This window comes from Coenobita brevimanus, chromosome 46, assembly GCF_032717465.1.
Source record: "Coenobita brevimanus isolate Jiangsu-jjx chromosome 46, ASM3271746v2, whole genome shotgun sequence".
Taxonomy (NCBI): Eukaryota; Metazoa; Arthropoda; class Malacostraca; order Decapoda; family Coenobitidae; genus Coenobita; species Coenobita brevimanus.
The window spans coordinates 18,756,047-18,769,412 of NC_136999.1; the positions used below are offsets into that span (position 1 = coordinate 18,756,047).

At 40.2% G+C, this 13,366-nt stretch overlaps 1 protein-coding gene across 1 annotated transcript in view; it reads right to left on the reverse strand.

Moving 5' to 3' along the window:
- The window catches only part of LOC145398663 (protein turtle homolog A-like), a 550,000-nt gene that overhangs the window by 442,866 nt on the left and 93,768 nt on the right, over positions 1-13,366 (reverse strand). Inside the window, exons 2-3 of the mRNA XM_080271469.1 lie at positions 8,958-9,087; positions 2,348-2,453 (exon numbers count right to left, since the gene is read on the reverse strand). Coding sequence (XP_080127595.1) covers positions 2,348-2,453; positions 8,958-9,087 — 236 coding nt within the window. The remainder of the gene's footprint in view (positions 1-2,347; positions 2,454-8,957; positions 9,088-13,366) is intronic.

Sequence of the window (13,366 nt, forward strand, 5' to 3'; positions counted from 1 at the left end):
GTAAGAGGGGAGTGATTTGATAACAAGAAGGGAAAATTAAGTGAATGTAAAAGAAAAGACAGACCTGAAAACAGAAGAAAGGATGGGACATCCTCGAACTAAGCTGGAGAGACTGACTAGAAATAAAAGTGTCTGCATAAATTACCGTAAATGGGGAGCTATTTTATGAATATAATAACTGTGCCTGATCTAATGCTATGAGAACATAATTAACTCGGAAATAAAGTGAATGGTATGCTGAATCTTAGTATAAAAAAATTGCCCACAAGATCCAGGTTTAAAACACTTCCACTGTTATCAATCAGTCTACCAATCTATCTATCTATCTGTGTGTGTGTGTGTGTGTGTGTGTGTGTGTGTGTGTGTGTGTGTGTGTGTGTGTGTGTGTGTGTGTGTGTGTGTGTGTGTGTGTGTGTGTGTGTGTGTGTGTGTGTGTGCGCGCGCGCTCAAACTGACCACAGGAGAAATGAAAATGGAGTAATATTTTCGTGTATTACGTCCTCAAACAGTGTGACATACAGACATGAGGCTGCAGGACTTAGGAACACACCTGCAGCAAGGAGGGGCAAACAGAGCAAAAGAAGATGTAATTTGACCTGACATACCATGACCTCACCTTACCTCACTTGACCCTACTTCACCTTGGTGAAACATATCCTAACAATAACAAGCCTTTACAAAGAATGTTAGTCTGAAATATACTGCGTTTCAATTAAATTACCATATTTCATGTTTACATTATTCTCATATGTGCAAGAAGTTTGCATGATCAATTCACATTTCTCTCATCGAAGCTTTTTGACATCGCTAGTATCTTAGCACCTGTCCAGGCAGTGTGGTGATCATTGGTTGCTTTGTGCTGGAATAAGCCACTACTCTGCTGGGCAGTCCTTACACTACTTACGCTATGAGACCCTAGTTTCCAAGTCTTTTCCATATTGTTGTATATGAAATTTGTTACAGTATTTGCATATTGTACAGTATATATATATATTGTGGTAGGTGGTGGCGACAATCACCACGCACATGATGCAGTGCTCCCTACTTCTTCCTTAGCCTTTATCATTCTCTTTCTGTGCCTGCCCTCCTCTTTTCCTATTTCTCCCATCTCTCCTTTCACTTCTTTGCGCTTTTCTTTCCTTTACAGGTGGCTTTACACTGTGTGACAAGCCAAATATTTTCCTGTAAACCAAGAAACCATTTACAACGCTTGGTTGTAACCATATAACCAAACCACACGTGCTCCCTACGTGTCAACAAGTGGGTTGGTGGAAGGTTAGTGCCCCACGCCGTAAAACAAATAACTCAAAGTCAAATGGCCACCCCTTACGGGATTGTGGCGTGTGGAAATATATATATATATATATATATATATATATATATATATATATATATATATATATATATATATATATATATAATATTTGTGTAGAGAGATAGATAAATATAGATGTGCACAGAGAGCGAGATTTGTACGCATAGACAATTTAGCCACACAACTGATGTGGCCAGAAAGTAATGAACTGCACGGATTAACGCAAATAAAAAAAAATATGTTATGAAAAAATAAAATACTATTAACAGCTCGCAAAATCTGAAATACCTGTGAGGTTCATAAGCCCCGCCATGTGCCGTGTGTTAGTCCCAACAAGGAATGGTTAGAAGCACCTTGTGAAGCACAAGCCATTTTGTAAGAGTCACGAGGAGGCGTCATCATCTTTACTACACCGTTAATTATGTTATCATGGGGCTCTACTTCTTTACACGAGAAAGAGAGAGAGAGAGAGTATGACGGAACATTGCGTTCACAGTGTTTGCCCCAAAAGTGCTGCCACCTTTTTCTTCTTCTTTTTTTTTTTTTTAACTAGTTGAAAAATCACTACTTACTTGGCAGCCATATTATTCATACCTGCTTTCCCATGGTATCCCTCAGTGTTGTACAGTGGAAGGTAAACAACTAACCTACTTTTATTTAAATTTACTATGAATTCAAGTTATGTGACTGACTAAAATATGGCATGTAATTGGCCCAGACTTGGTATACTGGTACAACTAATCAAAGATATGCTCTGTCATCTAGTCATACTAAGAAAAGCCTGTGATAAAAAAAAAAAAAAAAAAAAAAGCATAGCCTTGGTATCTGTTTCCTTACTAAGAAGTTGTTCATTTTCTATTATACACATCCATGTTAAGATGAGTATTAACGCGGATATGAGGCACTTATCCTGAGCAGATTATGAGGGTATACTCTATAAGAAATGTGGAGGGATGCATGATAAATATGGGAATTACCTATAAGAAAAAGAGAGAAGCAGAAAAACAGAAAAAAAAAATTGTTCAGTCTCACCTGTGTGTTTTGGTGGAGCTCCATGAGAGTGAAGCGTGAACGGTGACCCAGGCTGTTTTTGTCGTGGACCTTGTGTTGCCCTGTGGCGGTCTCACGGGCATCATAACTGCAACACAACCATGCAGTAAGAGAAAAAAATAAACCTTAAGTAACTGGGACCTATTTGTATCAGAAACAAACTGCAACCGAAAACATGTGGTGCCAGGCACAACAAACCTCGCCCGAAGCACTTATTTTATTTTCAGCCATTTTCAAGTTTTAGCCATCTGAAAATCTGCGCTCTTGCGTTCGACTTTACAATGTTACTGAAGTTCAAAGGTCATGGTACCAAATGAAAACCCATATGATACTTCCTATATATTGATAACAGTAAATATCTATATTTTAACCAGTTTCGAGTAATAGCTCCCTAAATATCTGTGACCTTGAGTTTGACCTTTCGAGATCACTTAAGGTCAAAGGTCATGGTACCAATTAATGCCCATCTGGGACTTCTGGTATGTCGATAATAGTAAATATCAATCTTCACCCAGTTTCGAGATGTAGCCTCAGAATAACCGTGACCTTGAGTTTAACCTTTCAAGGTCACTTAAGGTCAAAGTTCATGGTGTCAATTAAAAACTCATTTGGGACTTCCTATATGTTGATAACAGTAAATACCAATCTGCAATCACTTTCGAGTTATAGCTCCCTGAATATCAGCGAATTTGAGTTTGACCTTTCAAGGTCATTGAAGGTCAAAGATCTTGGTGCCAAATCAAAGTACATGGGAGTTCTTTATGCTGATAATGGTAAATATATCTTCACCAGTTTTCAAGTTATAGCCCGCTGGAAATTCGTTACCTTGATTTTGACCTTTCATTGTCACTCGATTGCCTCCAAAATTTGATCACTTTCTTTTGGGACAAGTGCCCACACATCCTGAAAGTGTCATGTAAATTCCATTCAGCCGATTTTCCATAATGTTGCTAACAAACAAGGAAACAAAGAAACAAACTCGACCAAAAACAATGCCTCCCAGGACTTCGTTCGGGCGAGGTAATAAGTCTGCAAATCTACCGGCCGGTTAGTGCCAAGGTTCCAGTCCTTGTGGAAGCAGCAGGCACCACTCGACTCAGGTGTCCATCCAACCTTTATGGGTTTGTAGGTGAAATGAGGCCTAGGGTAACACCTAGGGGAGGTACCTGTGGTAATTTGAATGATGCAGTGGACTTGTATTTCAGGATATTGGGTGAATAACCTGCCATAATCTCAAAAGTCTATGTTACGGAGATGGGTACCGTGATTCAGCGCCTGGCGTCTGCCCCCACCTTTACGTTTCAGTTCGTGGCGAAAACCTCACGAGAAATAGGAGACAGTGGATTCTCTAAACAAAATCGCCATCGTCATCAGCCAGACCTCCTTTACCTCCTCAAGGTGGGTTAAAGTGGGAACCAGATAGCCAGAGAAAAAAAAATGGAATCAGATACTAACCAAAATCTGTCTGTTTGAACAAGCCACACTCCCATTCAGTCAACATCAAATCTCCCGAAATCCTGGCCTCATCTGATAGTTAAAATGACTACTTTCCGCATATAGCTTCACACTCACCTATCTAATATAGTGCAACGAATGTCAGGATATAAGTGGGTGCCAAATTCTGATCATACCTTCCCTACACAAAATTCATTCAGTCAGCTTGATCGCTTATAAGTTCCCTACTCTCATTAGCTCCTATACCTCTCTTTCTCACACACACATTTATCATATCTATCCACCTTCTAGGCCTACCACGTGTCCTCCCACCTTCAGGTTCGCTCAGATATACCTTTTCCCCCACTCTTTTCACTCCCATTCTTTCCAAATGACCGTACCATTTAAGTACACTCTCTTCAGCTCTGGTGTCCACAGGCTTATATATTTGCCATATTTCATGAATCACATAATGCTTTCTATTGTCCACTCTCTGCACTCCACACACATACTTTAACTCTCCCATCTCCCGTGCTCCTGCTCTTGACTTTTCTTTTTCATGCCACACCTTAGTCCCACCTCCGTATGTTAGAGTAGGCACTAAAACTCCATCATGCAAGCTTCTCACAGCCGCCACACTCAGACTTCTGCTTCTTACCAAGACCATAATAGCACCAGCTACCTTCCTTCCGTGTACCAAACTACTTCCACTTCCTTTGCACATTTACTTTTCTATCACTTCACACAATTACTTAAACTCTCTCACCAGTTCAAGTCTCTCTCCATTCACCATAACGTCACTCTAGGAATCACCTTCTCTCCCAACAATCACCAGTTTAAACTTATCTACATTTGCCTTCAAGGTACAGGGCTGACAGACATTTACAACACTCTGTACCAGACTATCAATCTCTTCTCCGCTATTTGCAAGCAGCTTCATCTCCATATATCAGATTTAACATACGTCATCTTTGACCATTCATTACCAATGCCATCCTTCCCTCCATTACACGTGATTTTACCCCTCTCGTAACATAATAACATAATATATATATATATATATATATATATATATATATATATATATATATATATATATATATATATATATATATATATATATAGATAGATAGATAGATAGATATAGATATGTAGATATATAGATATAGATATAGATAACAGTCATGGGGAAGATAAACAACGTTGTCTCACGCCAACAATGGTCTTGAACTCTTCACTTAGATGCCCACCTCCCTTTCACATGCATCATTAGCTTCATAAAAACTCTTAACCACACTCAGCAGTTTACCACCTACACCATACATTCGCAAAACCTTGCAATATCGATCTCTGTTTACCTTGTACGCTTTTTCCAAATCCATAATTGCCATCAATATCGTATTTTCCTCACAAGCTTTCTCCATTATCTGCCTCATTTGATTCACACGTCGTCTACCACTACTAAAACCACCCTTTACTTCACTCATCAGACAGTCTGTTAAATCTTTTACTTTCTCCATGGCAGTTCTTCCATATACCTTCCCTACAGCGCTCAAGAGGCTTATGCCACGATAATTTTTTCACTTACTTTGTTCGCATTTATTCTTGTACAGAGGTACAGTCATAGCCTCTTGCCATTCTGCTGTTGCTATTTCACTCATCCATGCCTTCTTATATATTTTATGCAAACACTTCATTCTACTCTCTGCACTACTCTCATCCCCCATTGCTTTCCCATTCTTCAGTTGTTTTAGAGCATTGCACACTTCTGCCAGTATTATGCTTCCTGGCACTACATTCTTTCTCTGCACACCATCAGAACCAATTGTGAGTACAGCCTTTCTCCTTCCCACATTCCCATTTCTCATATTTTCTAAATATTCCTTCTATATCACCGTCATTCACCTCCATTGGATTGTATTCTTCCACTTTAATTCTCAGATTTTTACCCTCGACCTGACAGTCAGGGGAGGGTGTTGTTCTCGCCGACAAGGAGAGTATGTTTTCACCCCTGCTTGTTAGATTGTTTGTTATTTTATTAGTCTGTTAGCAGGACTGCTAAAAAACTAAGAGGTTTGGACCAAATTTGGTGAGTAGATAGCCCATGTCCCGGGGAACAATCGATTAACTTTCAGGTCGTATGACAGACTCTGGACCCAGAAGATATTTTTTGTGAAACCCTAATCAATGATGAGAAACTTAAACCATTATGAAAAGTGGTTGGAAATTACGTTTCTCTTGTTGGAGAGATGCGCTCCACTGAGTGCCCCTCTAGTTATCACTGGTATCAATAGGTGTCCATCTGTAGAGTCGGGTGGCAGGGTGGCCGGCCAGGCGTTGAGTTTTCGTTTCCTGGCCAGAAATCAGAAAGTATTCACTATAAAGTCTTGAAATTTCACATAGTTATGTGTCTTATACTGAACAGGTGCATTTTGATAGTTAGAATGCTGTGTCTTAAACATTTTTTATTCAAATAATGAAAAAGTAAAAAAAAAAAAAGTAATTTTCCAGAGATTTTAATGCCACCTCTGCAAGGAATATGAAGGGCCCAGGTTATGTGTCCTCAAGGCGTTCTCCTTACACCTACCTTTAAAAGAAAAGAATAGGAGGGAGGTCAGTGGATTATGTGCTTCGTCAGGTGTGCAGGGAGGTGAGGTGGGGGTATGTGCTTAGTCAAGTGGAGAGTTGCAACAGCGTAGCATTGCCTATATTCCTAATGGCCTGTAGTTGTTTTCATCACGAACTTTGTGTTGGTCAGTTGCTGTTTCCAGGAGATTTTAACTACAACTTGCAAGCAATTTACTGTACACACTGCAATTAAGGCAGTAAGATATAGAAATTCGCTTTCATATTATACAGGAAATAATTTATAACTTGAATAAGCAAAATGGAAATGAAAATTAAGGGACAAGAAAAGTAACAAAGTAAGGCATGTTGAAGAGAGTCGCTGCAAAGTCCAGGTCCTGTACCATGATAACATGAATAAAAAAATATTAGGCAATGCTACGCTGCTCCAACCCACCTTCTAACCAAGCACATACCCCCCACCTCCCTGCACGTCTAACCAAGCACATAACGGCCCTCAGCCCCCCCCCCCCATCTTTTCTATTTAAAGGTGGAGTAAGGAGAACGTCCTGAGAACACATAAACTGAGACTTTCAAAAATTCCTTGTGCAGGTGGCCTGAAATCTCTGGAGTTTTTTTTTTTTTTTTTTTTTTTTACGTTTTCATTATTTTCGAAAAACTACTTAAGACACAGCATTTTACCTATCAAAAGGCATTAGTTCACTAGGTTAATAGGGCTGGGAATTGTTATCGTATATAGGTTAGACGCCTATGTTGCCAATATAGATTAATGTACCGTAGGCTGTTACCAATGTAAAATGGTGAGGCGTCGGATAGCTTGTTGTGGGTTTTATCTTGATGTAGGTCTTTCTGTCTCACTTTCCCCTATGTCTATCTTGTATGATAAGCGAAGGTGATGTAGAGACACTTTGGGGTTAAGGAGTTTTTATTGTGACAGCTATGTGATGGTCAGAGTAAGATGATCCACGTATTAACATCAGCTTGACGACTAATTTCCTACTCTACCCTATCTCCTATGCTTCCAGTTCTTGTTTCTCCAATCCCTTTCTGCCTTCTCTGGCTGTCTCTGGCTCTCTGACTCCCACCTCCGATTTTTTGGTATATATTACTGGTTGGGTGATGTGTGTGTTCGCGTCTGTGTATAGTGTCTGGTACATTTCTTTCACATGGCTAACTATCCTCCATGTGTTACATCAAGCGTTTGAGATACATCGAATGCTTGATAGTGTGATATGTGTTTGACATGCATCATGTGTATTGAAATTCTTGGTCGTCTGGCATGTGTTTGGCATACATCATGTGTATTGACATTCTTGGTCATCTGGTATGCATTTGACATACATTTTGTGCTAGCGTTACATATTGTGCTACGATATATTAATGCCTATTACTATTACAGATTGTGTTATGACATATGAATATACATAACTATAGGACATAACTACAGTATGTGAAATTTCATGACACTATAGTGAATACTTTCTGAGTTTTTGCTCGTAAACGAAATCTTTCCACCCGGCCAGCCGCCCTGCCGCCCAACTCTAAGGACGGCACCTATTGATCCCAGTGATAACACCGTCCTATGACTATGTCAGATGGAGAGAAAAAAAAAAACATGATTGTTACTAACAAAATACACTGATTTCATCTTTACCGAGTCTTTCTAATGAAGGGATTTGTAAAAGCTTCATTACTGTTGTAAGTAAATTTTTGTCGGAAAACACACACACACACACACACACACACACACACACACACATACACATACACACACACACACACACACACACACACACACACACACACACACACACACACACACACACACACACACAGGCAAACTGGGCGAGATCCTTCCAAATTCTAACAATTATGGTGGTATCAATAATACGATATTAAAATATCACATTATTGTTGTTCTTCTGACCCCGGGATCATCTGAAACGTTAACCCAGTGAACTGCGGGCTTAAGTTATCCATCTACTGTAGTTCAACATTCTTCTTTTGGGGGACTGGGAAGTAGGTGAAGATCATGTATGAATGGGCAATCTAGGCGTCTGGTTATACCTGTGCCACTACAGGAAGGCGTCCTTCTCAAGCACTGTGTCACTGCACTGAAAAAATAATGATGACCCCAGATTCATTCCTGTGTGAGGTCCCAAGACGAAGAAAATAATCTTTTAGAAGCTACAATTAGTTTTAAAAATCTATAATCGTCAGAGCGTTAATATTTTCTCGAATGAAGATTCTTTCTATCCCTGGCACATCGAGGGGTCTTTCTTAATCATTTCAGTACAATGATGTCTTTTTAATCATATTCTTGTTACCAATTTTATCTTATTCACGTTCGGGGAGAGCTATTCTAGAGAATGGGATAAGGGAAATCATTCTTAGTCAAAGGAGTGCAGGGGGTTCAGCAGAAAAAAGAAAAGATTGTCTTGTGTTATCCAGAAAAATAAGAAAAACAAACATCGCAATTAAGGGACAAATCTGCATACAATCTTCTGCTGTAAATAGACACAAATTTGTGAGAGAGGCACATGAATATCAGATTAACAGGTCCTTGTCTCACCTGTAGAATGGCTTTGTGGAGTCATCCTTGTACCACAGTATAAGGGTTGGCCTGTCTCCTGGCAGGGGCAGCGCACAGGGCAGCTGGGCCGTGCGTCCCGCCAGGCTGATGAGGGACACAGTTGTCGTGGCTGTGGACAAAACCGGAGACGGGTTAGGCAGGAGAGGTGGTAAACAGGACAGGCACAGGCCAAGTGGTAGGCAGACCAGATGGTAGGCAAAGAGAGATGGTGGACGGGGCAGGTGGTAGGCAGGGCAGGAGACAGAAAGAATAGATGGTAGGGAGGACAGATGGTAGGCAGGATACTTGAAGGGCAGGACAGTTGGTGGGCAGGAGATCTCGTTGGTAGGCAGAACAGGTGGTAAACAGGACAGGTGGCAGGCAGGAATGAAAGTAGACAGAAAAGGAGGTAGTCAGGATTGGTAGGCAGGACAAGTGGAAGGCAGGAGAGGAAATAATGGAAGAGAAGAGACAGCGAGACTGTCCTTTCCCTTCCCTTCATTCTTGTTATGAAAACAGGGGTGGATATAATGTCTCACTGCTTCAGCCCATGGATGATATTTCATCCGCTCCTGCTCAGCGGGAAGGGATGTTGTGTGTGTGTGTGTGTGTGTGTGTGTGTGTGTGTGTGTGTGTGTGTGTGTGTAATGTGAATATTCAAATAGTACACGAATGGATCCATTATGTGTTAAGAATGTGTCCAAAAATTAATTTTTTTACTGATGGCATTCTCGCATTTATAAAAGTTCAAGAAAATCTACAAACCAATCACATACGAGTGATCTATTTTTCAACCAAAAAATGAAAAGTTAGCAACCATGAACTGCAAAGTTCATAGAAGTAGAGGTTAAAATTGAAGGGTATTTAGAACGATAATGGCCCCCAGTCCCGTGCAGCCCTTAAATGGGCAGGGGGTGCTAAGAATCTCACGGTTGCCTCAGTTACAATCTAATTCCTTTGTCAATGCAAAAAATACAATTAAAATTGGTAACTGGAATGTGAGAACGCTAAATCATGACGGTAAAATCGATGAGTTAGTGAAGGTTTTTCAAAATTACGGACTTGATATTTGTGCTCTGACAGAAACTAGATTAACTGGAGTCGATAAGTTGGATTTGGAGGATGGTATACGTTTATTGATATCTGGCCGACAGGACGGAATGCATTATCAGGGAGTAGGATTGTTGCTGGGTTGTAAAGCAAATAAGGCTTTATGTGAGTGAGATCCTATAGATGAGCGATTGCTATACGCACGGTTTAAATCAAATCATGGCAACATCAGTCTGTTTGTGTGTTATGCACCTACTAATGATGCACTCGATGAAAGGAAAGACACATTTTATGAAAAGTTGCAAGAAGGAGTAGGAAGGGTACCTAGACATGATGTTTTGATCTGCGTTGGAGACTTTAATGCAGTAATGGGCTGTTCAAATGAGGGATTTGAGGCATGTATGGGTAAGATGGGAGTTGGTAGTAGGATGAGTGAAAACGGAGTGAGGTTTGGAAGCTTCTGTCTAGCAAATGACTTAGTCATCGGGGGCACACTCTTTCAGCATTGCAATATACACAAGACAACTTGGGTGTCGCCGTGTGGAAAATATAAAAATCAGATTGATCACATCGCTATCAGTAGGAGGCATAGAAGTTCTCTGCTGGATGTTCATGTTAAACGGGGAGCGGATATTGGTAGTGACCATCAACTCAGCATTGCAAAAATAAGGTTTAAACTTAAAAATCAGAAGAAGGAAAAATCTGGTGTTGGTAGATACGATATTGTTAAGCTTAGAAGAGAAGGAGAAGAAAAGGAGGAATTCAGATTAGAATGCAGAAATAGGTTTTTGGTGTTGGAAACGTTGGAAGAGGGGGAGAGAAGTGTAGATGAGATGTGGGAGGATGTGAACAAAGTTTTGCATGAGACTGCTGAATGTACGATTGGAAGGAGACATAGATTCAGGAGAAAGAAATGGATATCAGAGGAAACGTGGGATATGATAAAAAAGAGAGGTGAGGCTAAATTGAGGAGTGAGATGCAATGCGTTGATGAACGAGAGATTGAATTAGCAAGAGCTGCGTACTGGAGTTTGAATTCAGAAGTAAGAAGGTTAGCTAGGAGAGATAAAAGATGATGTGTGGATGAAAAGGTTGCAGAGACTGAAATCCTAATAAACAAAAATGATGGACAGAGTCAAAGAATAGCATACAGTATGAATCGATTAGAGAACTGAGTGGTAATGCTGGTAAACGCAAGGAAATACCAATTAGAGACAGGGAAGGAAATTTATTGACCAAAGATGGAGATATTAAAAATAGATGGAAAGAGCATTTTGAGACAGTTCTTAACAGACCAATACCACCAGAAGAGGATATACCGTCTGCTCAGGAAGATTTAAATATAGAAACAGGAGAGTTGAGGCTTGCAGAAGTGGAGAAAGCAGTAAAACAGTTAAAGAATAATAAGGCACCAGGGGAGGATGGTTTATTTCCGGAAATGTTTAAAGTGGAGGGGGATAGATTAATAATGATCTTGACCAAGCTATTCAATAAGATATGGGTGACGGGGTTACTACCATCAGTTTGGAAGAATGGTGTAATTGTTAAAGTTCCGAAGAAAGGAGACCTGAGTGAATGTGGTAATTGGAGGGGAATCTCTTTGTCACCGATAGCTTTGAAAGTTTTCAGTAGAGTGTTGTTAAATAGGTTGGAGCCGGTGGTTGAGGGTATTCTGAGGGATGAACAGGCTGGTTTTAGAAAGGGACGTGGTTGCAATGATCAGATCTTTATAGTTAGGCATTTGATGCAGCAAGTTAATGAAATGAGAGTACCGTTAAGTCTTTGTTTTGTTGATTTTGAAAAGGCTTTTGATAGTGTTTCGAGAGAGTCTATCGGGAAGATCATGAGACATTATGGAATACCAGAGGAGTTTGTGAGGGTCATTATGAACATGCATGAGGACACATTTTGTAAAGTGATGGTTGATGGTTGTCTGAGTGATTCGTTTGAAGTCAAGTCCGGAGTAATTCAAGGTGGTGTTCTATCGCCTTTACTATTTATATTGGTCATTGATTACATTATGAAACGTGTTGGAACAGAAACCGGTGCAGGTATACTTTGGGGAGAGAACAGGAAACTTTTGGATTTAGATTATGCAGATGATATAGTTTTGATTTGTGATGGGCCAGAAGAGATGCAGAGAGTGTTGGACTGTTTGGTGAGTGAAGGTCGCAAGGTGGGTTTGGTTATTAATTGTGGAAAAACTGAAATAATCAATATGAATATGGAAAATGCGCAGGAATGTGTAATTGGAGGTATGGTTGTAAAGCAAGTTGATAGGTTTAAATATTTAGGTACTTATTTAGCCAAGGATGGTTCTTTGAACTTTGAATTCGAGGAAAGGTTAAAGAAGGCTAATCAGGCAATGGGAATGCTTAAAAATATTTGGAATAATAACAATTTCTCTGTGCATACAAAAATCAAACTTTATAAGGTAATGGTTAGGAGTATCTTAATTTATGGACACGAGTCTTGGTACAGCACAGTGACTATGGAAAATAAATTCTTGGTGTTTGAAAATAAAGCACTTAGAAGAATATTAGGAGTTAAGTGGTGGGAAAGGATACCAAATAGTAGAATTAGAGAAATAACGGGAGTGCAGCCGATCGATGAATATGTTAGATTCTCACGATGGAAGTGGCTAGGACATGTGTATAGGAGACAGGGAATAGTACGAGGTACACCAGGGTGGGTGGCACCTGGTAGGAGAGGTAGAGGAAGGCCAAAAGAGACGTGGGTGAGGACAATGAGACGGGAAGCTGGAGATGAGTGTTGGGGAGATCTTGAGGAGTTAGCACAAGATAGGATGTGGTGGTGTGAGTTCATCGAGGCCCTATGCATCCCCGAGGGTGCCACAGGAAATGATTGATTGATTGATTGATTAATTTAGAACGACGAAGAGAGCGGCATTCCAGTTAAAAATAAAGTTGATTGAACTTACCTTGGCTTCTTTGAAGCTAACTGCGAAATGAAGCTTTTACCATTTAATATTTCTGTACCCATCATGCGGGCTATGTGTTCCCTGTCTCTTCTACGTGTTACAATGGTTTCTCTTATTGCAAAAAATGCATTAATACCTGTTAAGCTGAGGAGATGAGAGAAAGAGAGAATAGGGGAGCAAGGATGGCTAAAAGGAAACTGAAATTGAGAAGTTTTGGGATGGGTGAGAAAGAGAAAGAAGACAGACTGAGGAAATGGAAGTTATAATATGGCTGAAAAGAGGATGAAGAGGAGAAAAGAGGTCAATGAAAATGAGCAGAAGTGGAATGAAGAGAGGGAGCTAGAGGAAGAACTGTGACGTATGACGACATCTGGTACGATGAAGGATGTGAGAGAGAGAGAGAGAGAGAGAGAGAGAG